The 24817-nt window shown below is 44.6% G+C and overlaps 1 protein-coding gene across 1 annotated transcript in view; it reads left to right on the top strand.

Annotated features, from left to right (window-relative positions):
* Positions 1 to 22724, top strand: part of MED12L (mediator complex subunit 12-like) — a 48180-nt gene extending 25456 nt beyond the window's left edge. The window contains exons 19-31 of the mRNA XM_009698442.1: positions 2119 to 2228; positions 2734 to 2869; positions 3369 to 3530; positions 4969 to 5331; positions 6365 to 6521; positions 7683 to 7900; positions 14052 to 14141; positions 14798 to 15015; positions 16980 to 17136; positions 18001 to 18075; positions 20821 to 20823; positions 22150 to 22231; positions 22675 to 22724. Coding sequence (XP_009696744.1) covers positions 2119 to 2228; positions 2734 to 2869; positions 3369 to 3530; positions 4969 to 5331; positions 6365 to 6521; positions 7683 to 7900; positions 14052 to 14141; positions 14798 to 15015; positions 16980 to 17136; positions 18001 to 18075; positions 20821 to 20823; positions 22150 to 22231; positions 22675 to 22724 — 1821 coding nt within the window. The remainder of the gene's footprint in view (positions 1 to 2118; positions 2229 to 2733; positions 2870 to 3368; positions 3531 to 4968; positions 5332 to 6364; positions 6522 to 7682; positions 7901 to 14051; positions 14142 to 14797; positions 15016 to 16979; positions 17137 to 18000; positions 18076 to 20820; positions 20824 to 22149; positions 22232 to 22674) is intronic.
* Positions 22725 to 24817: the final 2093 nt, after the last annotated feature.

Here is a 24817-nt window from a genome sequence, read left to right on the forward strand (position 1 = left end):
CATCAGCCCACGGCAGGGGCTCAGAGTCAGGCCCGGCGAGGGGAGCCAGGGTCAGAGGCAGCTCTGGCAGGGCCAGGCAGGGCCAGGGGGACGGGCTGAGGCTCTGGACGCGGGGCTCCTGGGCCAGGGAGGGGGGTGGGGGTAGCCCCAGGTGGGGCTGGCCAGGGACAGCAAGGGCTGTTAGTGTCCCCTCTGCCCTGACACAAGGGCTCTCCGCTCCGGTGGTGTTCATCTCTGCTTGTCCCGTCTCTCGTTTCAGCTGGTGCCTCCTGGCCATAACATTGGGATATTGTTCATGTAAAATGAATGGGAAGGACAGCATGTACCTTATTCATGCCTTATTTTTGTGCTGCTTTCTTCCTTTCAGTGTCCTTGGAACCTCAGAAATGTATCATCTTTTTGTGGACTTTCCAGGCTGTTGTCCACTGATGGTTTATGCCCATGTAACAAGCAAGGGTTTTATGGAATTAGGCATTCCATACAGTTGAGACTTTCAGAGCTCTCAAGGAATGTAACATTTGCTGTTTAACTTACATGTGCAATTTTGGTTGCTGCTGCTTGGATACGTGTATTAACCAACTTAGAAAGTTTCCATCAAGTTCTCCAGTGTCCCACATCTCTTGAAGCCTCTGTCCCAGACGTCAGGGCCACCGCAGCTTGTTTAGCACAGTGCAGTAGGTGTGTGGAGACAACACGTAAGGCCAAATGAGGGAGCACCAAGGCAGGAGTAACACTGCAGCGTTGTTCTCTTCCCACCTCTTTCGAAGCTGCTTTCATGCAGCTGTGCAACTGGAGGGGTAACCCACTGCCTCAGGTCAGGGGGACTAGCGCTGGCTGTGACCTGCTCCGGGATTGCTGTGGCTGCACCTAACGTAAAGCAGCTATTGCCTGCCACGGAGTGCCATGGAGACGTGCACTTTGCCGTGGCTTGGGAGAACTCTAGATAGGGGCAATATTTGGTTTATTATTAAAGCAGTACAATTTTATCCTTTTGTAAATCATAAACCACTTATGTAGTTCAAGGAGTAATCTTCTTGGATACAAACTCAGCAAGGTTGAGGAGCTAAAAGCAGGTACTGAGGATTGAAACAGTCTCTGGATTTATTGAGCAAGACACAACCTTGAAATAAGCTTTAAGTATGGGGAAGAATTGTATGTAGGTAAACAACTACAAGCACAGTGAAGGGATACAGAGTGATTACAAACATGACAAAATAAAAAGATTTATTTTTGGAAAGTTGTGAAGTGGGAAACATCTGAAAGATGATTTGATGCAGATATTGAGTGCAGGGATAATGTGCAAAACAGCAAAGCTGACAGCAGAGTAGGAAGGTCCTGAGCTGCAGTGCACGGGTAAGGAAGGAGCAGCGTCCTTTTGACCTAAGCTCTCCGAGGCATCCTGTTGTGTGAGAGGGAGGTGTTTGCTCTTTTACAGGGCTGTCACTGTCTGAAGGCTTGAGCTGCGCTTTTGTTAGCGAGAAGTGTTGTACCTTTGAAATGTGGAGACTGGACTCCATTCTGACCATTTGGTAATCAGACTTGCAACCTGAGCAGGTACCTTGTGTTATTGCAGTTTGGTCCTTTGAAGGATGAGTTTTGGCAAAATGGCTCTTTCTCAAAGCCAAGGCATATTTTACAGTATCATACTATACTGGTAGAAATAGTGGAAAATTGTTCACAAGGTAAAATATATCTTTCAGCAATTTTCATTTTCAATCAATGCTATATTGTTCTTCAGATTTTGTTTCTCTCTGCACTGGACATGATTGTCTAATTTTTGGGTGTGGGAGGAAAGTGATAACTAAAGTTTTAATTTGACATCTTTTCAGTTCTGAGAATTTTTTCACCGACTTCAATCTCCACAAAAGTGAAGATACAAAACTGAAGGAGCACTCTAATAATATTTTGCTTTTCTATAGTTCCTTCTTAGGAGAAGCTTTTTGTTGGGAGCGGGGTGGGGAGGAAAAGTTATTTAAAGTCAGCACTTCAAGATGGCATTCAGCACACAAGAACTCGTGGGACTCGATAACAGGTTTATTCATAAGTAATCCATATGATAAGGGAAGCGTGCCTATGAGATATATGCAGAGCCTTGCTATCTGCTGTGTTATTTTGCAGGTGGGTGGCATGTTTGACACTGTGCAGAGGAGTACCCAGTGGACCACAGACTGGGCACTTCTGCTCCTCCAGATAATCACTTCAGGAACTGTTGATATGCAGACCAACAAGTACGTCTGCACTATTTAAACAAGCTAATTCATGTCCTTAGTGCTTTTAAGTTTAGATTGCATATAGGTTGTTGTTATATTTTTCTTACTATTATCCTACTACTGCTTGAGTGCAATTTATGTGCTCAGTGCTGGTCTCGGTTGGGGAGCACCTCTACCTTGGAAAGCACTGGAGCCACTATTGATGCTCTTCCCTAACAAGCGTGAACCTGAGCCCGTTCCTAAGTCGAAGCCTGTAATTCCTGATGACTATCTGTTAGCAGTTACTGCTGTCTGTACCTCTGAGCTGGGGTTTATAATAAGATTTGTGTGTACGTCTTGACAGTCCACCTGCATGTATACGCTGGGGCTTATGCATGCCAGCTGAGGTGTGTGTGTATGCAGATAGCCCTGAAAAACCTGGCTTGTCTGAAGAGCTGTGTTTCTGGCCTTTGCTGTGAATATCTGTCCCTGCATCTCTTGGCAATCGCTGGTTCCTCAGGGTAATACTTGTCTTTACTCTCAGTGAATTGTTCACAACCGTGCTCGATATGCTGGGCGTCCTCATCAACGGGACACTTGCCTCGGACTTGTCAAACGCTTCACAAGGAGGGCCTGAGGAAAACAAAAGGGCTTACATGAATTTAGTGAAAAAATTAAAAGTAAGTGTTATGTCTTGTCATTTTCAGCATTTCTTTTGGATTGCATTCTGTGCTCATCTTTTAATCCTGTCATTTCTAGTGTCGGGGAAGGCCTCTTGGAAAAAGAGGAGAGACTGAAAGAGCACTAGTGATAACAAGGAGAAAAAGAAGAAAATAAAAACGCAGGAATGTCGGGGTGGGAAGACAGACTTGTAGTATTTTCTTCATGTTAAATTAGAGACCCTGCAAGACACCTAGTTACTTTTATTTATATTTGAGACACTAAATTTGTATTATGTATTTTCTATGTTCTGTTTAAACCACAGATGAAAAAATAACTTACATTCTTAAAAAAAGAAAAAAAAAAACCTTGCAAAGCCACTTGTTTAAATTTAGTAAAAGTACAAGGAAATGATTCATCCAGAAACTGGACGTTTTGTAATAGTGAAAGCAGTGTACTCTTTCTCTTCTCTTTTTCCCTCTCCTTTCTGTTGGATTGATTGATGCATTTATTCCCTAGAAAGAGCTGGGAGACAAGCGGTCAGAAAGCATTGACAAGGTTCGCCAGCTGCTCCCTTTGCCAAAGCAGACGTGTGATATTATTACTTGTGAGCCAATGGGATCCTTGATAGACACCAAGGGGAACAAAATTGCAGGATTTGACTCCATTGATAAGAAACAGGCAAGAGTAAATGTTTGCTTTCATCTCAGTTTTTCCATGATTGTTGAAGCATAGGAAATCCAACCAAACAGGTACAGTACATGCGTTTATTTGCAGTGTCATAACCGCATTGTACTTCTGCTGTAATACAGCTTTCTAATGCACTCTCAGTCATGCAGTCTCTTTTAAACAGGTAGGCTTTCTGTGAGCAATGATGCCAAAAGTGAGGAGTGCTGGGCTTGTCGAATAATACCTTTTGAAATAGTTGCAAATGACAGACCATTTTTTGGTATCAAATGTATTTCTGTTCCAAATATTCTTGCACGGTTTTTGTTTGCATGATCCATGTGAAAATTCTCAGGCAGAGCGTGAAGCCGGGAGCGGATTGAGAGAGGCGCGCTAGGAGTCGTTAAAGCCCAGCCGAATGGGTTTGAGCAGTCGACTGTGACTTGGCCCATGCACCGGCAGCAGCACCGACAGTGACTCCATCTTCCTCTCCCTGGCGATTCACGGATACTTGCAGATAGTCTCAGAGCTTTAGATATATATGCGTCTTTAATGGAAACAGTTTTATGCCACTCATACAAATTCAAGAGTTTGGGTAACCTTTCACTTTCTGATTTGTTTAAAATTCAGTCATCGCATTTACTGCACGCCCTTCCTTGTCAAATCCACAGAGTACACAGTCAATTTGCAACTGCTAATAGGATGAGTGTTGACACAAGCTTGCTCAGTTTTGCAATATGGGGCCTTGACTGATAGCAGCAAACTCCACAGAAGTTACCAAAAAGGAAATGACATTTGACTTGGAGCTGAAGAGCAGAAGCTCTTACAAAAGTATTTGCTTTTCAAGCAGAATCTTATATTTGAGAGCTCAGTTGAGCTGGGAACCTTTTGACCTGTTGCTTACTGGGAGGAAGAGGAAGGGTGATCCTGCTTACAAAAGACAGAGGAAAAAAGACAGGGGGGGAAAGTGTCTTACTGTTTTGGATTTTTTGGGAATACGAAGGGATGCATAATTTTTTCAAGTGAATTTATTTAAAAGAGAAGGATAGAGCTTAGGATAGAGCTTTTTATTCTGCAGACTGGGTAGACATTTTTTTTTGTCATATAATGCTTAGGCTTTCTCCCTTATTTGGATATGTAAACTTTTAGCAAGGGTATTTTCAGGTTAGCAATTTTGGTAGATATTTGACTTTTCCTCCAAAATATGATAGATGGAACTTGATATTTTTAGCATAGTTGTAAACAAATCGTACTGTAAAAATATAATTGCTTTTATGTGGTGGCAGCCTTGGATAGAGGTTAAAATCCCACCAGTATGCATTTGGTACATTTTGTGGAAGGGAAAATATCCGTGCTGGATTTTTCTGACTTAAAGAATGATGTACGAAAGTAAGTCATCCACTTTAGCATGCAACTTTCTTAAAATACTAACTTCACTTTTATTCTGAAACAGGGTCTTCAGGTTTCAACAAAACAAAAGGTGTCCCCTTGGGATTTATTTGAAGGTCACAAAAATCCTGCTCCTCTCTCCTGGGCATGGTTTGGTACAGTTCGTGTCGACAAGAAGGTGATAAAATATGAGGAGCAGCAGCATCTCCTCCTGTACCACACGCACACCAAACCCAAGCCACGGAGTTACTACCTCGAGCCCTTGCCCCTTCCTCCAGAGGAGGAAGAGGAAGAGCCCACCACACCTGTGTCTCAGGAACCAGAAAGAAAGTCAGGAGAGCTCTCGGATCAGGGAAAACTTGCCACCGATGATGAGAAGAAGACAAAGGGCAGGAAGCGAAAGTCAAAGTCAAGCTCAAGGGCTGATGTAAGTAGTTGGTGCCCCATACAAAACTTGAAATATCTCACCAAAGCATCTGATGTTGCGTGGTGCTGTCTTAGCTACCTTCAGAAACTGTTCTGCACCTGGAGGAGCAGGTCCTAGTAAAATGGAGTAAATGGAGATGGTCAGGAGGAGGGTGGATTTCTATCAAACAGAGCTCAGCATAGAGGAATGTACTGTGCTTAGGACCTTACATGCTGTGTAAAATGTACTAGACTGAATCTTACTAAGTATTATTCAGGTTCTGTTTATGCTTTCTCTTGTTTGGTGTAAAGTACAGCTGTTACTGTTTGCATCAATTTCTAAAATTCTTCCTGTTCCAATTATGTTGAGAGCAAACATGTTGGTTTAAACCTAGGTCCCATTCAAATGGAAACCAATTTGAAAGAGGCTCTTTCACATAGATAAACCGTTTTGCTGTGCAGTTTGTTCTGGTTTCTGAGACACTTTCCCTTTTGGTTTTTATTGGGTTTTGGGGTGTGGGTTCCTAAACTGAAGAATCACTTAGAGCAAGGGTTTGAAAACCATGCCTGCACCACCCCAATAATAACGTACATTTACAGTAGCAGCATTCTGTGTGATTACGTCCTCTTCACACTGCTGTCAGTGCAGTCATGCATGTTGTAGATGTGATAGTATTCTGTCGGCATCCAGCTGGTTTGTCAACGTGTTGCGTTTTAAGTAGCTGTAACTTTAAGATCATTTTCTGGCCTTTCTGATGCTTCAGTTAAGTTCTTCCTGTTATTTATGTACTGATACAGTAAGATGTCCTTGTGCTATACCTGAGTATAGCCTGCAGAAAAAGCTTGCTAATAAGGTAAAAACGGATGGCGTGTGTATAAAGTTGTTAGTGGTAATTACCTGTGGGCAGCCTGAGACTTCATCTGGTTTTTACATCGTTGCAAACGACAATGGGAACTGTCTCTGTCCTTTAATAATTTAGTAGGAAAATTGGCATTATTTATGAGTTAGTAAGGTATGAATGCAGGTAACATTGACTTTTACTGTATATTTTAAGGAATATCCACAGAACAACTTATACAGAGTGCCTCCTACCTACTCACCAGTTTCCTCCCAAATGATGCACCATCCTCAGTCTGCCTTGTGGGGTTACGGCATCGTGGGGCAGCCGCAGCAGCCTAGCTTCTTTGGGCAGAACCAGCCCCTCCCGCCAGGTAGGTATGAGCTCTGCAGTCACAGCCATGGGCTTGGTTGTTGGAGGTGTGACTAAAGTTGACTTTGTACAACCACGTTTTTTTTCTGACTTTCTCTGAAGCAGGCTGTGTCTGCCGATGCCATTTATTTTATTCCTTAGTTAGCCATTTCTTTTTTTTTGGAAGGGCTTTCTGTTATCAGTTGCAGGTCTATCTCTATTAAGCTGTTAAACATTTTTGGTAGATAAGCAAAAATGACCTACTGTGGTGATAGTATAAGAAAGCTGCTAGAAGTTCAATGAGGAGTGAAACAAGAGAGGGGTGATTAAAAGGAACAAATGACATTTGGGTTATTTCTTCTTTGATTTGTACCAAGAGCCATGGTGGCTAATTTAGCATCGGCCAGATGGAACAAATAAATCCATGGGCTCATGTTTTTTCAGCATTTGTGATACGTGCTTAATTTTTTGTAGGATTGTTTTGTTTCTTCCAGTTAATGTGTACACGGTGTAAGGTAGGTATTTCACTTGCTCTAGCGGGCAGCAGTTGATGAGGTTTTGAGAAACACTATTGTGTCCTTGGGTAGAAGTTGGTTCCAGTTAGAAATGTTAAATATTTTTTCTGAAGCTCCAAATACAACTAGATCTGTATTTTAAGTGTGTAAAAGTCTTCAGAATATACCAGGCAGTGGCTAAAAAGTTTAAGGAAATGCTGATTTTAGAAACAAATGTATAAGATTCTCTTGGTAAGTCTGACACAGAGATACATGCGTAGAGATGCATGATTTTTATCAAATAGCATAGAATGCATAAATTACTGCCATCTCGTTATAAAATGGGCTTGACATAATAAGCAGTTGATACCATGCTTTTGATCTGACATGCAACTTTTGTTCATCAGTAGCAGTCAAACATTTTATGTGAAATAGAACATGCAAGAGCCCACAGCATTTTATTTTTTGTTCTCATTTACAAGCGGTGGTCTTCAAAGTTACTTTGCCCGTTTAATTTTTTGGGGCGGTAATCTGGTATAATCCAGTTCACTGTCTGCCTTTACAGAGACAAGTTTATCATCATTATTGTATAGCTAACCAAGCAGGAGCTGATGACTTAGCAGTGACCTGTACCAACAACGGCTCTTATGGAAGGCAGAGAACGCATTTGTGTTTTGGGTGGTTTTTAGGTGGTTCCCGGCTGGATCCAACAGGTTCCTTTGTTCCAACTAATACGAAGCAAGCCCTGTCGAACATGCTGCAGCGGCGGTCTGGCACCGTGATGCAGCCCCCCGCTATCCACGCAATCACGCCTCAGCAGCAGCTGCTCCAGATGAAACTCCTGCAGCAAGAGCAGCAGCAGCAGCGGCTCCTCAGGCAGCAAGCACAGTCACGGTCTCTCCAACAGGTTTGTCCAAACCCCTGCGTCCAAAGAGCAACACAGTGGTTTTGCCTTCATTTGGGGCTGCTTGTCCTGCGTAGGCTTATGGAGCAGAGAGCAAGCTGATATTTACAATTCCAATAATTCCCCAAACATTGCTTAACCAGAGCCATCTGCTTTTAAACTTCATTTGCCCTTTGGTCTCATAGTCCCTTCTATTTTTCCTGTGTTTTATAAAATCGGGCTTTGCTTCTGCTGCTTGATGATACTCTTGTTCCCTGTTGCGTCAGAGGCTTTCATAGTGGAATTGCATGGTGCTGTCTACCACCAAGCTACCAGGAAGCAGCAGAGGCACAGCAATGCTCTCTACAATTAAAAATCCAGGAAGTCCAGCAGGAACCATTTCCATACATGTGTGCACACAGATGCCCATGTTCTCTAGAAATAGCTGGTATTTCTTCTCCTAATATTTTTGCTGAGTACAGCTGCTGTGTGCCAAACCACACAAGGCTATTGTGCAACCCCCTTTGGAGCCTGCGCTAATTTTCAGAGTGTGGCTACAGACAGACTGCTTTTGAATTGATGGCGTAAGAACAGAAAATTGGGGTTTGGATCCCAGATAACTAGCGATGTGTGTACGGTATAGTTGGTGGTAAAACCAATAACTTTTCACCTTCACGTTAAAGTCATTCCCTCACTCCAGTTTATGTTGTATTGCCATTATGCTATCTTGCCTTCCAGCTCTGTGATGTGCTCTGTGCTCTTTGCTCTTTGCTCAAAATAATCAAAATTTTCAGCAAGTATCCTCATAATTTCTCCCACGCTGTCTCTATTTTGTTACAGCTCCCTCATTATCCTTCTCATCCCTCTCAGTCTCTCTGCTATGATGCACGCAAAGCCCTCTGTAGTGCTTAAATTGCTGATGGGCTACAGTGGTGCTGGGGAGTACCACAGATGGACACGTTGTCTTCCCTCTGCTTCTAATATTTTGCCTTACTGGATGTTTGGGAAGATACATTCAGCCTGATAAATGAAAACTTTCACTGTAGTGAAATGAATGAACAATTCATCAGGCCATCCTGTTGTCTAAGCGTGTGCTGGCACTGCTGACAGCAGAGAAACCCCTCCGAGGGCCCAGTGGCACTGGGGCTTTGTGTGCTCCCTGGCACCGTGGGCTGCCCCGGTGGGACACCCACCCGCAGGCAGGCATGGTGCTCTGGGGAGCATGTGGTCATTCTTCCTGCGGTCCTGGATTTAGAGTAGGAAATGCTATGGCACTGTACGAGCCTGAAGGTAATACTTGAAAATTTAGGAACAAGATGATTTGTAAGCATTGATACTATGTGGTGTATGTTATAAGGTAGAGCTTAAATATAAGGAAGGTTTCTTCTTTGGTTTTTATGTTTCTGCAGCTGCAGAATGAAATTACCTGCTCAGCTTGAAATCCCTGGCAGTGGCCTGGACAGTTCCGTAAAATCAGTCCAGAAGGACTCTGCTCTTTAGTGCTGTGCTGTACATGCTGTGCTCTTGAAAACAGATAGCTACAGTGCAAGGTCTTTGAGAACTATGACTTGTGAAAAAAAGTTCCAGTATTATGTATAGAATTAATTGGCTCCTGTGGATGGTAAGGAGTCCTTTCCGTGTTTAGAGTTTCTTCTGTTCATAAATTTCCTGAAAGTACTGAGGTTCATTAGCATAAAAACCACCTAAAAGGACCTTGTTAGCATTCCTAAACACCAGCCTCCTTTGAGTGCCTACAGGTGAGCTCTGTGAAGGTGCAGTACTGCTCCACTAACAATCCAAGCCTAATCGTGTATATTCTTTGTATTGTTTGCTCTTTTCTCGCCTGTCCTTTCCCTTTAGGATGTCTGTAGCACTGCTGTATCTCTTCAGGATGGCTTTGACAACGTAATGGTAACCACTCTGAGACCGTGAACTTCTCTTTATTTTTTCTTTTGCACAAACATGCATTTCTTTCAACACACAGGCTGCACACTTTGCTTTTGATGAGAATGGTACGCTTTGGCACTCCTCTCACCTAGGTAGCACAGTGGCTGCATGTGGAAGGCTGTGAATACACTTGCACACATTAAATATTTTTTTCTTACAAACATTTCCAATAACTGCATCATTGATCAATTTTTTTTCCTCTTCTGTTGTGTTTCTCGCTGTGAAAGATGAGAGCAGCTGCAAGATGTGAATACATTTGAACACATTAAATATTTTTTTTCTTACAAACATTTCCAATAACTGCATCATTGATCAATTTTTTTTCCTCTTCTGTTGTGTTTCTCGCTGTGAAAGATGAGAGCAGCTGCAAGATGTGTCCGATGCCATGTCCATCTGAGCACGGCTGGCGTGTTCCCATCCCACCCTCGTCTCCTCGCTGGTGGCTGGGTCTGCACCTCTGCTGCCGTCCACTGTGGCAGGAGGGGCAGAGGCGACGGCCGTGTCAGATGGGCAGCAAGGGACGGACCACACATCCCTTTTGGCCAATGTGTGCCGCCAGTGCTTCTGGGCAGCCCTTGGAGCCGTTCTGGCGTGGGCCTGTTCCCGCCGCGGTGGGACGCGGCCGTGCCGCTCAGCTGGGGCAGTGAGAGTCAGCTCCCTGGCCCTGCCTGAGCTGTAGTTTCCCAAATACTTCTTGTCCCACTCGAGCACGACAGTATACTGCCTGATGGGCTGTCCCTGAGCTATGGCAGGATGTGTGGTTATTAGAATAACCGTATTTTGTTGCTTCCAAAGCCAGTAACAGCTAACACTTACCTCTTACATTATTAAGTTTCATCGAATTCAGTTGTTTCTGGGGAAAAAACAATGATGGCATGAAGTTTCATCTCTAATATCTGTGTTGGAAAGCTTTCCAGATAATAACTAGAAAAGCTGTTTCAGAGTTAGTTTGCAGGACTTCTGTCCTGTCTTAGGGAAACTGCAACGTTGTTAAAAGCACTAATTGGAAAGACAAAGCAAAATGTGTTTTTTAAAACGCTTTGCTGCTGACCTTGTTGTCCATGTTTTATATATGTGCCATCATTCTTGTTATTACTGGTAGCATGTCAGAACAGGGTATAGATCACTGTATTTGCAGTTAGTTAGGCACACCTAGATATGCAGCAAGCATACAGTGAGGTCTCTCAAATCCGTCGTCATCTTCTTACCTAAATAAGCGTTGGTGTTTCACTACCTACTTTCAAAGTCAGATTTGGTCAGATTTTGGTCAAAATCAGCCTACAATGCCATGGCTGCTACAATCGCCTTTGCCAGTCCCAGCACCACCTAGAAAAGAAAGTTCCTTCCAAATACACTATGGTCACATACCTTAACAGGAAAAAGCAGTAAGTTTTGCTTCAGTTTCAGGTGCAAGTAGAACAAAAAGAACGGCAGTTTTTACTGTAACATTGCATCAGCATTGAATAAAAGTGTTTGGGTTTTTTCTCTTTTTTTTTTCTGTTTTGTTTTTGTTTGACGTGCATGCACAGTTCTGGCTTGCAGCAGTTGGCTTGCATGTTTATTTAACTTATTTATGTTTATTTAATTTATTTAGTAAATTATGCCTGGAGTCAAAGGAAGAAGTCCCTTTGAATTTAGCAACATCTGCTGCTGCTGCTCAGGAATGCGGAGCTCCCTCTCACAACACGGGAACTTGCTTGGTGGCCATGTGCTGCCGTGGAATAAATCGATCTGTCCCCTACCTAACGAACAGCTTTTTGCTTATGTTTCGCATGCAGTTGTGTGCGTGGCGCTTGCCTGGCCTGGGCAGCAGTGCCTTCGCTGCGAGGGTGCTGCTCCGCGGTCTCACACCCCGCCGGCTCCGCTGCCTTGGGTGCGCTTTGAATGGCGGGGAAGAGACCGGTGAATGAAGCTCACTTGTGGCTTTCTGCCCACCGGGTATTGCTGCGTATTTAGTATTTTCTTACAAAATTAGGGCCGAATGCAATTTCCATTGATATACTTCCACTGACTTTGGAGGAACGCTGTTTACACTGCATGGGCGTGAGCGGACAAATTTTGCTCTGGGGCACACCAGGTTAGCTGTCACTGAGAGCGCATGGAGCACCGCTCTACAGACCAGCTTCCACAGAACCCCCAAAGGGGTTTGTATTACTGCAGGGAATAGCTTACGGCACCAGTTTCTCTAGAAATCAGTCGTGGTTTTACCAAATTTCACCTTTGGGTGACTTCAGGTTCCATCTTTATCTATCCTGTGGTTGGCACCTTGTGGAAAAGTTCCAGAAGCAATTTGCTCAGAGAAATTATTGTTAGTTTTTTGTTTTTCTTCTTTTGCCACTGTTTAAAAAACAGGAAAATCTTAAGTACTTGAGGACCTCCCCCCTGTACTTGACTGACGTCTGTTTTATGTGCACCCCGTCTGCAAGATGTGTATGTTCTGTTCAGCGTTTCAGTTTCTCAGCTATCAGGTGGTTGTGTTGAGAGCTCCCCGTCTGATTCTGCAAATGTTTTTCCAGATAACTTTAATTTTGTTTGAACTTTTGTCACACCTCCTGTACTTCCCAATTTATTTTTCAGAATTTTCCATGAGATACCGGCTTGTTTTTAAAAGAAATCCTTAGTGTAGCTTCTGCCTCCCTAGTGTAGCTTATCGTATCAGAGCTCCCTGCTCTCCTGCCGCACCTTAGTGGCCCCTTGAGCGGTGGCTGACACAGGGTGGCCCACCTAGCTCAGTCTATTTGTTGGCTTTTAAAAGAAAGGAAGGTACGAAAAATGAGTGAGTGAGTGAGAACCCTGTGATGCCCTGTGGCAGCTTTGCTCCTGGTTTTGCATCTTGTCCTTTGCATCTTCTGTCTGTTCTCTCCCCAAAGCACAGGGCGGTTAAGCCAGACCGGGTCACCACCATTCCTGTCTCTGGGGCTGGATCGGGTGAACCTGGAATGCTTTCTCTCTACCCTGCTGCTTCCCCGAGTGATCCCCCTTCACAATAGGTAGCTCTGCTTGTTTCCCAGGTCCGTCAGTGAGGATGCACGTATTTCTAAACCCAATCCAAAATAATAGCTGAACTGCAGGACTGCTGGCTGTGCTTACGGACTTGGTAACGTTTGGTACAGCCACCGCTAAAGGGGTGGGAGCAGATAAAGGAGGAGAGTTCCAATGGTGCTTCAGGATCTTAGCCCATGTGAGATTTTCTTTGCCACCGGGTAGCCCTGATCATAATGTTGCTGCTTGCAGCGTGTTACCAAAGTCACTTTTAGCCTTAAATTACAATACATCTCTGTTAAGGATATTCTGATTAAAATGGCAAAGGCTTTGTTGGAGAACTTGGATTTTTTTGTTTGTTTCTGTGGTGAGCTGGGCAGCTACAGGGAAGGAGCATCACTGCTTCCAGCTCATGTCTGCCACTGAGCTTTTTTGAGTAGAACGGTTTTCAAAATGATCAAGCGCAGCTGTGCAGCATCACAGTCGCACGGGAAACACGCAGACTTGGCAAATTCTCATTCGGCAGTTTTTTATAATCTTGGTCCTGAAATTCAGTCTAATGTTTCATCTTTTTCCTCTTTTCTAGTGCTTCAAAATATACTAATTTAGTTACAGTTGAAATCTTTAAATGATTTGCCATTAATTGGGATAAATATTGAGGCAATTTGAAATGAACAAACGAGGCTGGCTGCTGATGACAAACACAGAATGTGTTTCCAAGCTGTACTGGTTGGGAGCTGGAGATGCTTGCGTTACCCATTTATCATACTGGTATTTTGTATGTCATCATAAAATTTGCTAATCAGCATTTTGCCTGCTTCATCTGGGGGAAAGCTAGTAATCAGGTAGTCTGAGAAAGATATTGGCTGTGTATTTATACCAGAGATTATCGTTCACTCTGAGCTTCCTGTATAACGTACTGTCTTCAAGACAGCTAGAATATTTTTTTCTAATCCTTTGCAAAGCCCCATTTTAAAGGGTGTCTGTGAGACCGCTGCTCAGTAAATGGCTGTTTCTTCACTGCTGCAGTGTTACAGTGGTGTCAGACATCAAACAAAAGTCAATTTTTCCATCTCCCTATGAGTAAATACAGTTTAGCAGTTTGGCACTGAGCAACGGTGCTGTCTTGAAGGAAACGGTCAAGTCTCTCCATGACTCGTTAGGACACAACTTGGTGGGGTTTGTGTCCAGGGCTGGACTTGTTTGGGGTGTGGAGGCTGTATCTGATGGGTGATGTGTGTTTCAGGGCCAGCCGATGGACCAAGCTGCTATTTTCGCTCCACAAGTCCGAGCCCCGTCTCAGCTTCCACAGTACGCAGGGTTACAGCAAGCACAGGTACTGTGTTTCTGCCATGGAGCTTCTGCATAAGAACGCTTTTAAAACAGAGCTTCTTTACCTGCCAGCCTGCATCTCTGTGCGTGGGACATGCCTTGTGCCTGTGGCCTTGGGTAACAGTGAGGCCTCCTTCTAGGGGGCTTGTGGTCTCCACATGCTGTAGCTCATCGTTTTTAATCTGGTCACTTGCCAGTTTTTCCTGAAGTTGTTGCTGGTAAAGGCAAGCGTACTTCAGCGTTAAGCCTGAAATTTGCCCAATTTTTGGTGAGATAGTGGTACCAGTAACTCTTTATTCTGTCATGGTCATTCTGGTAGTTGGGATTTTGGGGGGGGAGGAAACGAAGAAAAGAGAGAGGTTGAGCTGTGTAGCAGAGCCCCGCTCTTGCTCAGTGCCTCTTGGGGAAGGGTGGCACGGCGCAAGTCCCATCCCGCCGTGTGTGACCACGCTGCAGCTGCCCGAACCCACAAACAGCAGTGGGGGACAACCAGTGCGGGGGACCCGCCACGGGGTGCGAGGGTACAGTGCTGTGTCTCGTTGACCAGCCTCCGGTTGTCCGGGCTTTGGCTTTGTGCTAAAGGCCACCTCTTTGTGTTACCGTTAAGCCAACGTAAACAGGGGCACAGTGAAGTTACCCTTGTGTCCGCTTTCCCTGCAGAGCATGCCTCACGGATACACCATGTACAGCACGCAGATGCCTTTGCAGCAGCCGCCGGGTGCCCTGGTGCTTTCCCCCAGCTACAACCCCCGGGCGTATTCAGCAGCCCAGGCCAGCCCCACGCTGGTGGAGAGGCTGCGGCAGATGCAGCAGCAGCCCAGCGGATATGTTCAACAGCAGGCTGCTGCGTATATCCAGCCTTTGGCAGGCACTCAGCGGTGAGCCTCTGCAGTTCTTGGAGCTGGTAACATTGCAGGATTTTAACAGCAACTTTGTTTAGAGGTCTAAAGCTTTATTGAAAATAAAGTATATTAATCAAAATGAGGTTAACGTTGGGTCTATTTAACAATAAATATGCCTTTCTCTCCAATTTCCCCCTGTTTTTCCCCTGGTTTAATTTTTATTTTAAGTTGGTCTTGGCACATGTTGTAGCCCAGTTGTCCTGTGTGTTTGTAGAACATAAAAAAATTCATTTAAAGACAGATTCTATTTCTCTACACATGCAGCTATGGTATCCATATTATGCAAACACATGTGTGGTATTAAACAATAAATATTCCAGATTTACCAAAGAGTCTGTAGTCAAGAAAACACAAGACCAACTTGGTAGTTCAAGTAGCAATAGACAAACAAATTTTGCTTAAGCCTGAATAGACTAAATTGACTTCAGTTTGGAAGTACAGCTGAGTTACAGTGCCTATAAGAAACAGGAGAAATTCATTGGTAAAGAAATGTAATGAAACAGAAGGCAAATGAGGCAGGAAAGAACTCTGTAAAAGGGAGTGTTACAGAGTAAGCAGTGTGGAAGACAGGAGTTTCCAATGGCAGTCTTGAATCAGATTTTTTTTTTTCTAACAGTCTAGCATAGTCCAACTAACAGTCCAACTCTGCTTTTAACCGAATCAGAAGTTTGCCACTTTTAATTTCCACTTCAAATAGACATGTTCAGTAGTGACTCCCCAAAACACAGGCTTAAATTAAAGAGGGAATGGGGAGGAAAAAAAAACCCAAACCTGAAAATTTGCAAGGTCTGCCTCTGTACATGCTGTCCAGCCGTAGCTGTAATGGAGCGCCTGCGCAGCGCAGTGCTCGCCCCGTGTGCGGTGGCGGGTTCACTGAAGCAGCACAGCGATGTGTAGACGTTGGTCATCACAAGGTGGTCTGGCCCGTCAGCAGGGCTTCAGGCCTGTCTCACTGATCCCATGGAAGGTATGCTGGAGTACCCCTGATGAGCTCTCTTACCAAGTAGAGATATTCTTCTTTCCCTGCTTCAGCTCTAATTTGATCCCAAAACTAAAATCTTCTTTAGATGCTAAGTTCAGATGTTCTTAAATGACTTGCTTATCAATTGCTGGTTGTAAACAGAATATGAAAGTATCATGTATGCAGCTATGCAATTCTCTCTCAACCCTTGTAATTTTTAATGAAATCGCTGTTTCTGGAATTGTGAACATTACCATATATTCTGCAATAATCACTGGTTCCTTAACTTCTTTTAAATTCTTGCAAACCTGGATATCTTAATAGTATGCTCAATTTTGGCTGTGTTGGCACCTCTTCAAAAAGTTTGGCCTTGACTTGGTTGACAGCTTTGTACGAAAACCTACAGGGTGCCTTGTGCTAGGAATAAAGCTGCTAACCTGAATTGCCTTGTCTTTACTGAGTTTTAAACGGCCAAGGTAAATTACGAGCTAGCTAACATGTTTTCCCCACGTACATCTTTCTGCTTTGTCAAGGTTCATCACTCCCATAATATCCTAAGAAAGTATTTCCTGCTTGGTGTGGTTTTTCAGTATTTGAGACACCAAGAAGTCTTTATAATCAGTTTTAAATTCATGATAATTTAAAATGTAACTATGAGATGTTTTGGTGTGGAGAACATTTTAGTGCTTATGTGGAATTCTTGAAATGTAGAAACTCATTCCTCTTCCTAATAAAGCAAGAGTTGAATGCTTGGATCTGTTATTACCTACATTGGTTACAGGGCAATAGCACGGTATGGCTTCTATTATGCAATAGTTTTCAAAACATTCATATTTGGAAATATATTCTTCCTGTAAAATGTACTGTATTTTAAATCTATGGAATTCTAATGTCGCAGCTTGTAGTTGAGTACTCCTAGACTAACTTGTGCTCTGTCTAGAAACGAAGTATAACCCTTTTTCTTTTTTTCCCCAATCAGATTGAGCCATCAGCCTTTGCAGCCAAATTCACTGGTGGGAGGGGGACTGGACAGCGCATCGACGGCAGGTCCTCATCCCACCCTGACCTCGGTGCAGCTGCCCCCGGAGCCACTGAGACAGAGGCAGCAGCAGGTGCGACAGCAGAGACTCTTCCAGGTGAGGGACTCGCCTGCGCTGGAGGGAAGGGATATTTCAGTGTAGGAAGGGAGAGTAAACGTCACTGTATCAGGTGGTGGTGTTACACACTCGCTTGCACATGTCTTCACATCTAAAGCAGCGGAACCTGCGCCATAAAACTGAACTGCTTTTACTGGAGTGCCATAGTTCATTGTTTACATCTGGGACTTCCAAAAGAGAGCTCTGGACATACATGTAAAATTCAGTACTCTCATTTTTCAAGATTGTGGAATGCCTCCGGAGAAGGTAAATTTGAGAATGGCCTAGCTGAATGTGCTGAGACAAAAGCAGAGGTTGTGCTCTCCTCTGTCTGGCCTTATAATGTATACTGGAATTAAATCGAAGGGCTCACGGGCTTGCTGGCCTATTTCCTATATTCTGATTTGATAATATATTTTTAATTTGGAGGTAAGTATCGGTTTATCAGCTAGATACGTAGGGCTTGGCACAGGGGAAGTAAATCACAGTAAAAATCCTTCCTGTGGCCCTTTGATGGTTGGAATTATTTTCATGTTTTCATTTGAATGATCTGTGCCAGTTCTTGTCAAATGATAGTGTATTTCATCGAAATATTTTGACGTTGTTGTAAACTAAATATACCAGCTTTTGAGTATTTTTTTTTTTTTGTCTATTAACAATGCTCCTTGTCAGCCTTGCTGTGGCTAATGATGAAAGCTCTGAGGCTTATCTCCCAAATGGGGCTTCCAGTAACCAACGCTGTAAGCGAGCCCAGATCCCATGCTGGATATCAGTGGTGAAAAGCCGTGCTGCTTGGCTCACAGTCGTTCCCGGAGGCAGCGTGCGTGCCGTGTCACTGTTGTTTCAATGCCCGTCTTCTTTCAGTTGCAGCAGCAGGGGCAGCAGCCGGGGCAGCAGCCGGCGCTTGGTCTCCAGCCCGTGCAAGCACAGCAGCCTTTGGTAAGCAGAGGCGACTGCTGGCTGTTCTGGGGAGGTGTGAGGGTAGTGACGGGGTGGGTTTGGTCATTTACAGAGCCAGGCAGCCTGGCAGTCTTGGGAGAGGGTTTGCGTAAGCTTTCCCGCATCACCGTCTGCCTGCCGGTGCTGACGCCGTGGTGCCTGCAGTGCTGTACCTCCACCGCTCTGAATGCCGTACGAGCGTGTGCACAGGTGGCAACAGGCTCATTTTGCCGGCGTCCTGAGCTGGCCGCAAGCTGTAGCTGCCGTCGCAGAGCCTGTTAGCTGGGGCTCGGCAGCCTGCTCGTGCGGCCAGGTAGTGCCTGGCTGGCTCCGACTGTGAGCAGGGGAAAATTGCATCTGTCCCCAGAAGACCACGTGCCTGCGTCCGTCTTGCCAAAGCGTGGCAAGAGGTGGGTTACGCGTGCGCTGAGGGGTGGCTGGGGGTGACGTCTCCTGCTGGCCTCCGACGGGGGCCAAAGCGCCGCTCTGAAGGCAGGCCTTGGCAAGGAGGGCTCCTGCACTGCCCTGCTCGACCCCCCCGACGTGCCTCTACAGCAGCACGTCCGAATTTGCTGTTCAAAGGTGCTCCTTTGAGAACTGGAGTACACGCTGCCTCCTGCACTTCCATGGTTCAGTCACCAGTTCAGTTAACTGCTGCCAAAGTTGGGCCAACGATGACATGTTGTTTTGGCTGAAAAAGGATTTGTGTGTGTGTAGGAAAAGTTCACATGCTTCATTTCAACATATCTTTTTGACGTTACACTTAGCAGTATTGATTTCAAGCTAATGGGTAGTATCCCAAACAATACAAGTAACCACCCATAGCAGTTCTTCTGAGAATTAATTTTAATTGGGGGTATAGTTAAAAAATGGATACTAGTGCTTTTCTAATTCTGCGCATCTCTTTTCCATCACTGGTAAAATAAGACTGCCTTAAATCTCTTTGTGTGACTTCAGAGGGGGAAAACAGTGAAATGCTTTAAAGTCATCCTCAGTCTTAGTCCTAGTGCAGAATAAATAAATAACTATTTTGAAAATGTGCTACAGAACCAAGTGCTGTAAGCCCCACTGAAAAGTCAGGGATCTTTTTTTTCTGGGAGTCTGAAGATACCTTTTAGTAGTCCCAAAGCAGCAGGCTGAGGTAAATTAACACCTTACTGCTGCAGGAATTAATTTCTCCTGCTTATGCTTGCTGTGCTGTGCGTTTTTGAGTGGTATTCTAATTAATATATCATAGTAATAGTGAATAGCCCTTGCTAACTTTAAAAACTTAAGCTTGATGTGAAATCTGTAGTTGCTGCTCATGCATATGAATTGGTGGATTTTTCTGTCTCGGTAGTATTCTGAAGTGGAAGCAGGGTAACGTATACAATTGAGGCTGCTTGTGGAACTAGTTTTTGCTGTAACACTATGAGAAGCGTGCACTTGGAAGTGTGAGGTGCTGGTGGTTGGCATTGCTCCGTGTTGCCGTGCTCGGGCCGTGTTTGTGCGAGCACTGCGCTCCCTCCCCTCCCTCTGCCGTCACCTTCCGACGCTGGCGGCTCCACCACTGCCACCCTCCCGTCCCTGCCCCAGGTCCCGTCACTGGTGACCGTGAGTGGCCTCAGGCCTTTGATCTTTAGATTGCACTGCTAACAGGCTGGGGAAAAATGTGGGTTTTTTTTTTGTTTGAAAATCCTTTTAAAGTAAGTAGTTAGTCATAAACCAGAGCTGCATGAAGACAACTGTACAAACAAAACTACGTTTGAGACATTCCTTTAGGCTGAATTGGAGCCTTTTATAGTTTAGTGAATGATTTCACCAAATCACTATTGCTACCAAGTAATTTTTTATGGACACGTCCACTGAATTTACAATGTCATTATGCTTGTTTTGTGTATTTGTGCAGACATATTCCAGACATATTTAAGGTAGACGAGGATAACTAGAAAAAGTTTTCTATAGAAAAATGGAGAAAACAGAGTAATGCTGAAATTGCTAGCTTCCCAGTTTAAAAGCATTAATCAACGTGATCCAATAGAGAAACTCGGAGGCAGCTTGTAAGTGCAAGAATAAGGATAAATGAAAGATGTTTATCTGATAGCTATTGAAAGATAATTCTCATCCATCTTTTAGTTTTTCTTAATAGTGCTTGTGTCTTGAACAATCTGTACGTGCGAGGCTGCCACAGAGACTGAGCACCTGCCTGCCTGCCGGCTCCTCCGCCAGCACGTCGCGCAGCAGAAAGCTTTCTGAGGGTTGGCTTCGTGTCCCCAGGAAACCCTGGTGTGGTTAATGCTTTCGACTAACCTCAGCATTTACTAAGGACTGTTAGCCAGGAGATTACACAATGTATTTTAAGTAAAGGATTTGGTTTCAGAAAGGGAAAAGACAATGAAGTCTCATAAAACACTGAAACTTCCTTCAGTAAGCAAAAGGTTTCACTGAAACAAAGCGTGGGTGTTTTCTGTAGCACAAATGATGTTATTAGAGCACCGAATAACTCTGGATTTATTCAGCGCGTCAGGGTTCCAAACTGGTCAGATGTATTGTGTATCCTTGTGCAGAAGCACAGAAAATCACTTAATTAGAAGTACATGCATTTTCACCTGATCTAATGAGAAGGAAGATTCTGGGACTTAGGAAACGGATCTAGAGAGCTTAGAGGCCCTGAGGCTCAGACAGACAGTAAATGGTGGAGGCTGGGTTTGGTTTGTGCTTGCTAGCACGGCCGTGCCTCACTGCGCACGCTTTCCCTCCCAGGAGCAGGTGAGTGTGAGGGAGCTGTGCCCTCAGCTCCCTGTCCTCAGGGGTCGGAGAGAGCCGGTGCCCAGATGTCTTTCTGTCATACGGGTGATGGGTCTCCCAAGGGAAGACACGCTGCTGCTCTGCACAGACCTTTGGCGCCGGAGGTCCCCAGCCCAGCGGTACGCACGCAGACTGTCTGTGCGGGGCGGGCTGTCGTACGTCAGTAGCGTGGTGTGCAATATTTTCAGTACTCTGACATACAGGTAGATGACCGATAAAAGTTGTTAACAGAGAATGATTTTTTATTTTTTTTTTTTTTTTCCCCCCTGAATGACAGCTAGAAGCGTGGAAAGCAAAGCGGTGTTTGTGTCCTCCTGCCCATCCTTACTTGGGAAATAGACTTCATGGATCAGCTGGCTAGGGCATAATGCATGCTGTCAGACGGACCAGTTAGAGACTAAATCCTGCTTTGATGCAAGCATAAATAGGGTGCAAACTTGTGAAAGTCAATGCATTTACACCAAGAGTACTTTCAAAGTGATTGAAGTCATGATTATTAGCAGATTTCTTTGGAAGCTTTTTGTGTCTAATCCCATTGTGCTTAATGCTGCGGACTGGAAGCGCCTTGTCTCGATCCCGGTGGGCTTTGAGTAGGGATCAGAACGATGGGTGCTTTGCTCAGCAGAGGAGTTGGCCCCGTTGGCTGGGCACTGAGCTGTGTCCCGTTCCGCGGGAGCGGAGGATCGAGCGTGCAGCCACGACCCCGCAGCAGGTGTGCAGGGCAGAGAGCGAACGGCCCGGGCGCTGTGCTTACCCTGCTTTTTACCTGAAGGGCTGTTGCCCTGGGAAAACTATTTTTCTAGAAGCTTCTTTTGACTATTATGTTTCAACTACCTGTAAGTGTTTAAAAATGCTAACAAGGCTGTTAATTTTGATTTGCAGTTTTGATTTGCCTTGTCTTTGAAAAACGCGGACTGTAAAGCTGCTTAGAGTGACATGCAAGATGAATACCGGCCTCGCCAGAGGTGGAAAAGACAGAGACTGACTCTGTCCCTTGTGTCTGGCTGGACACGTGTGATACCTGTAACTCACTGGAAATGTGTAAGATTTCAGGGAATGAAGAGAACAGATCTTCTCTAAGATCCACGGGTGCTCCATGTGTCCTTACTGTGCACTTAAAATTGGGTCGGGACTGCGGTGGAGGCAGACCTGCCCGCCTGCCTTCTGCCGCCCTCCTGCACCGCTCCGTCAGCAGCTGTCGGGGTGGCACAGGGGGGACGCTTCTGCGGTACCTGAAGGGGCACCGTGCCCCACGTGGTCCCCTCACCTGTCACGTTTCTGTTGCAGTTCCCGAGGCAAGGCTTACAACAGACACAGCAGCAACAACAGACAGCGGCGCTGGTCCGGCAGCTCCAGAAGCAGCTCTCTAGTAAGTGTGCGTGCGCGCAGGTGTACATAAATCCATCTGTACACTTGGATGTGGAGTTCTCTTTCTGGAGACGTTCTGGCTATTTAAATGCTGCCATAGCTGCCTGTAAGTAATTTACCTGCTGACAGCCGCTTGCCCGTCCCAGTAGTGGTGTAATACCAGAAGTCTGGTGCCAGTGCATCCCACCGGTTTCTGCTGCTCTCCGGAGGAGCCCGAGTCACCTGCAGGGCTGGGGCTGGTGGCCCAGTCACAACCTGCTGTGTAGTAGTAGTCCCACCGCAGGCAAAGTCCCCGAGGAAATCCGCACCTCTTGCGTGCGTTAGGTATCAAAGGGAATGTATTGACTGTTGTTTGCTCCCGCTGCGTGAAATACCGGTATTTTTTGGTATTTCTGCAGCGCACAGTCCTGAGGCACCAACGCTTCCCTTTGCTTTATCACCCAGGTAACCAGCCCCAAGGAGTGAACCAGTACGGGCACCCTTCGCACTTCTGAACTGGGGATGGAAGGGAGACGCAATGTTACGTTTGCACTGAAGAACAGAACATTCAAAATTCAATGCACTAGTTCTTGCTAGAAAGCAGAATTTAGTTTTCTTCACTTATTATTTCAATAGTTATTTTTTGTGCTGCAGTTGATGTGAATATGTAACAAGGTGGTTTTTTTTGGGTTTGGGGATTTTTTTTGCATTTAACTAGATTTAAATGTATGGACGTGGGCCTTTTTGAAGAATGTTATTGCAGATTTTATGAATTTGGTGCTTTTTAGGTCCTGTTACTTTTAAAGAGGACAAAGAATGTTGGATTTATTTATTCGTGGGAAACACTTTTTTTGGTTTTTTTATTCTTGTTTTTTGTTGGTGGGTTTTTTGGGGTTTTTTTGTGTTTTGTTTTGTTTTTTTTAAAAGAACTGCACTGGACCAAACTACTGAAAGGCACTTCCGATTTTGGCATAAAAGTTAATTTGCTCATTAAAATGTTCACCTCTTTCTTTGTTGGTAGAACAAGCATCAGTTGTGTTTATTTGACTGTAATTTTCATATGCACTTTATAAAGTTCTTTGTTTAAAGTACCAATTTTCTCTTGCTCTTATTGTGGTAAGAAGGTGCTGAAGTGGGTTTATGGCTTGTATTAGAACTTCTTAAAGTTTATATTGAAAGCCACAATGTAATGTTAATAAACCTACTAGAAGTAGCAGTGTTTCTTATTTGGTCTTTTTAATATAAAGTTCACCGGTGACCAGTTTGGAAAGGGTGCATGACATAGAAACAAGGATCGAACAGTCTGAGTGGGTTTTGCTCCACTCGCGTAGGGAAATCTCCAAGTCCTGGCAAAGCCCGACCGGCTGCCGGTCTCCGTGTGGCACTCGGTGCCTTGAGGAACAAACCTCGTACCAGTGTGCACAAAGCGAGGGTGGAGCGGCCACCCAAGTCCTTTTGGCAGCGTCAGCGCTTCTCTAGCGGACAGCTCTTTACGCTGAACTCGCCCTAAAGGAGCTATTCCCGTGAGCTCTGTCCGCTGGCAGTGCTGTGTGCTCCGTATTTCAAATTCCAGGTTTGGGTCCTGACTGCTGGGTGAGTTTCAGTGCTGTAAGGCAGTACGTATTATCAGCTGAGCGCAAAACCACAAGTAAATTATAAATCAAAATTACCACAAACAAAGCATTATTATTCAAATCTGTAGAAATTTATCATAATTTTGCTCGTATTAGAGTTGAAAAAGCAGAATAAATTTTTTACTATTTTGTGTAATTTAGGAGTTAGTCTTAATGATCGATCTTTTTTTTTTTTTTCTCAATGCATTCTTTTTAAAAGTGGAGGATGCAGGGCATTTAAAATATACACAGGAATATTTTTTCCCTGTTTTGCATTAACTTAGTTTGCCTAATTTACCACATAAAGAGTTTATAGAAGGTATCACGGTCAGGTGTTCTGTGGGGAGGGGGGAAGACTGCAGTGGGCAAGCTTCAGAGGACTTGGGGGGCAGCACAGCCAGCTAATGCGGTAACACTCACTACAGAGTGGGACTCTGTAGAAAAGTAGATTTTGATTGGCTTTTACAATAGTCAGGTAAGTCTTACTCATGTAAAAATTATTTCTGTTCAGGTTTTTAAGGAGATTTGCTGTTCTTTGTAGTAGCTAAAGCTTTTACAGATATTAACCAGTGAGGTTCATGTAGTAGCCACAAAATGGTTGGATTACTCCATCGACACTGTGGAAGGAGGGAACAAGCACCCAGCAAACTGTACGTGGGTGATGTCAGGAAACGACCAAACCAGCACAAAAGCAATCCAAGGTGAGGTTATAGTCTTCAATAAAAAAAATTTAGAGTTCCTCAGGTTGATTGTGAGGTGGTTAAATGAAGTAGAATCTGCATTTAGCTCTTGGCACTTGAATACTTTCTCACTGATGAGCGTCTTGTGTGCTCATCAGCTGCTGCCGAGAGGTCTTACTGCGGGCGGTTGGGGTGCTGCTGCCACGGTCACACCGAGGAGTTTCACTGCGGACCCTTCTTGTGAAAGGTTCTCACTGGCCCAAAAGAGACGTGTTACAATTCTTGGACTTTTTATTATTTAAAATGATGTAAAGA

Source organism: Cariama cristata, unplaced genomic scaffold (genome assembly GCF_000690535.1).
Source record: "Cariama cristata isolate BGI_N322 unplaced genomic scaffold, ASM69053v1 scaffold39124, whole genome shotgun sequence".
NCBI classification, from domain to species: domain Eukaryota; kingdom Metazoa; phylum Chordata; class Aves; order Cariamiformes; family Cariamidae; genus Cariama; species Cariama cristata.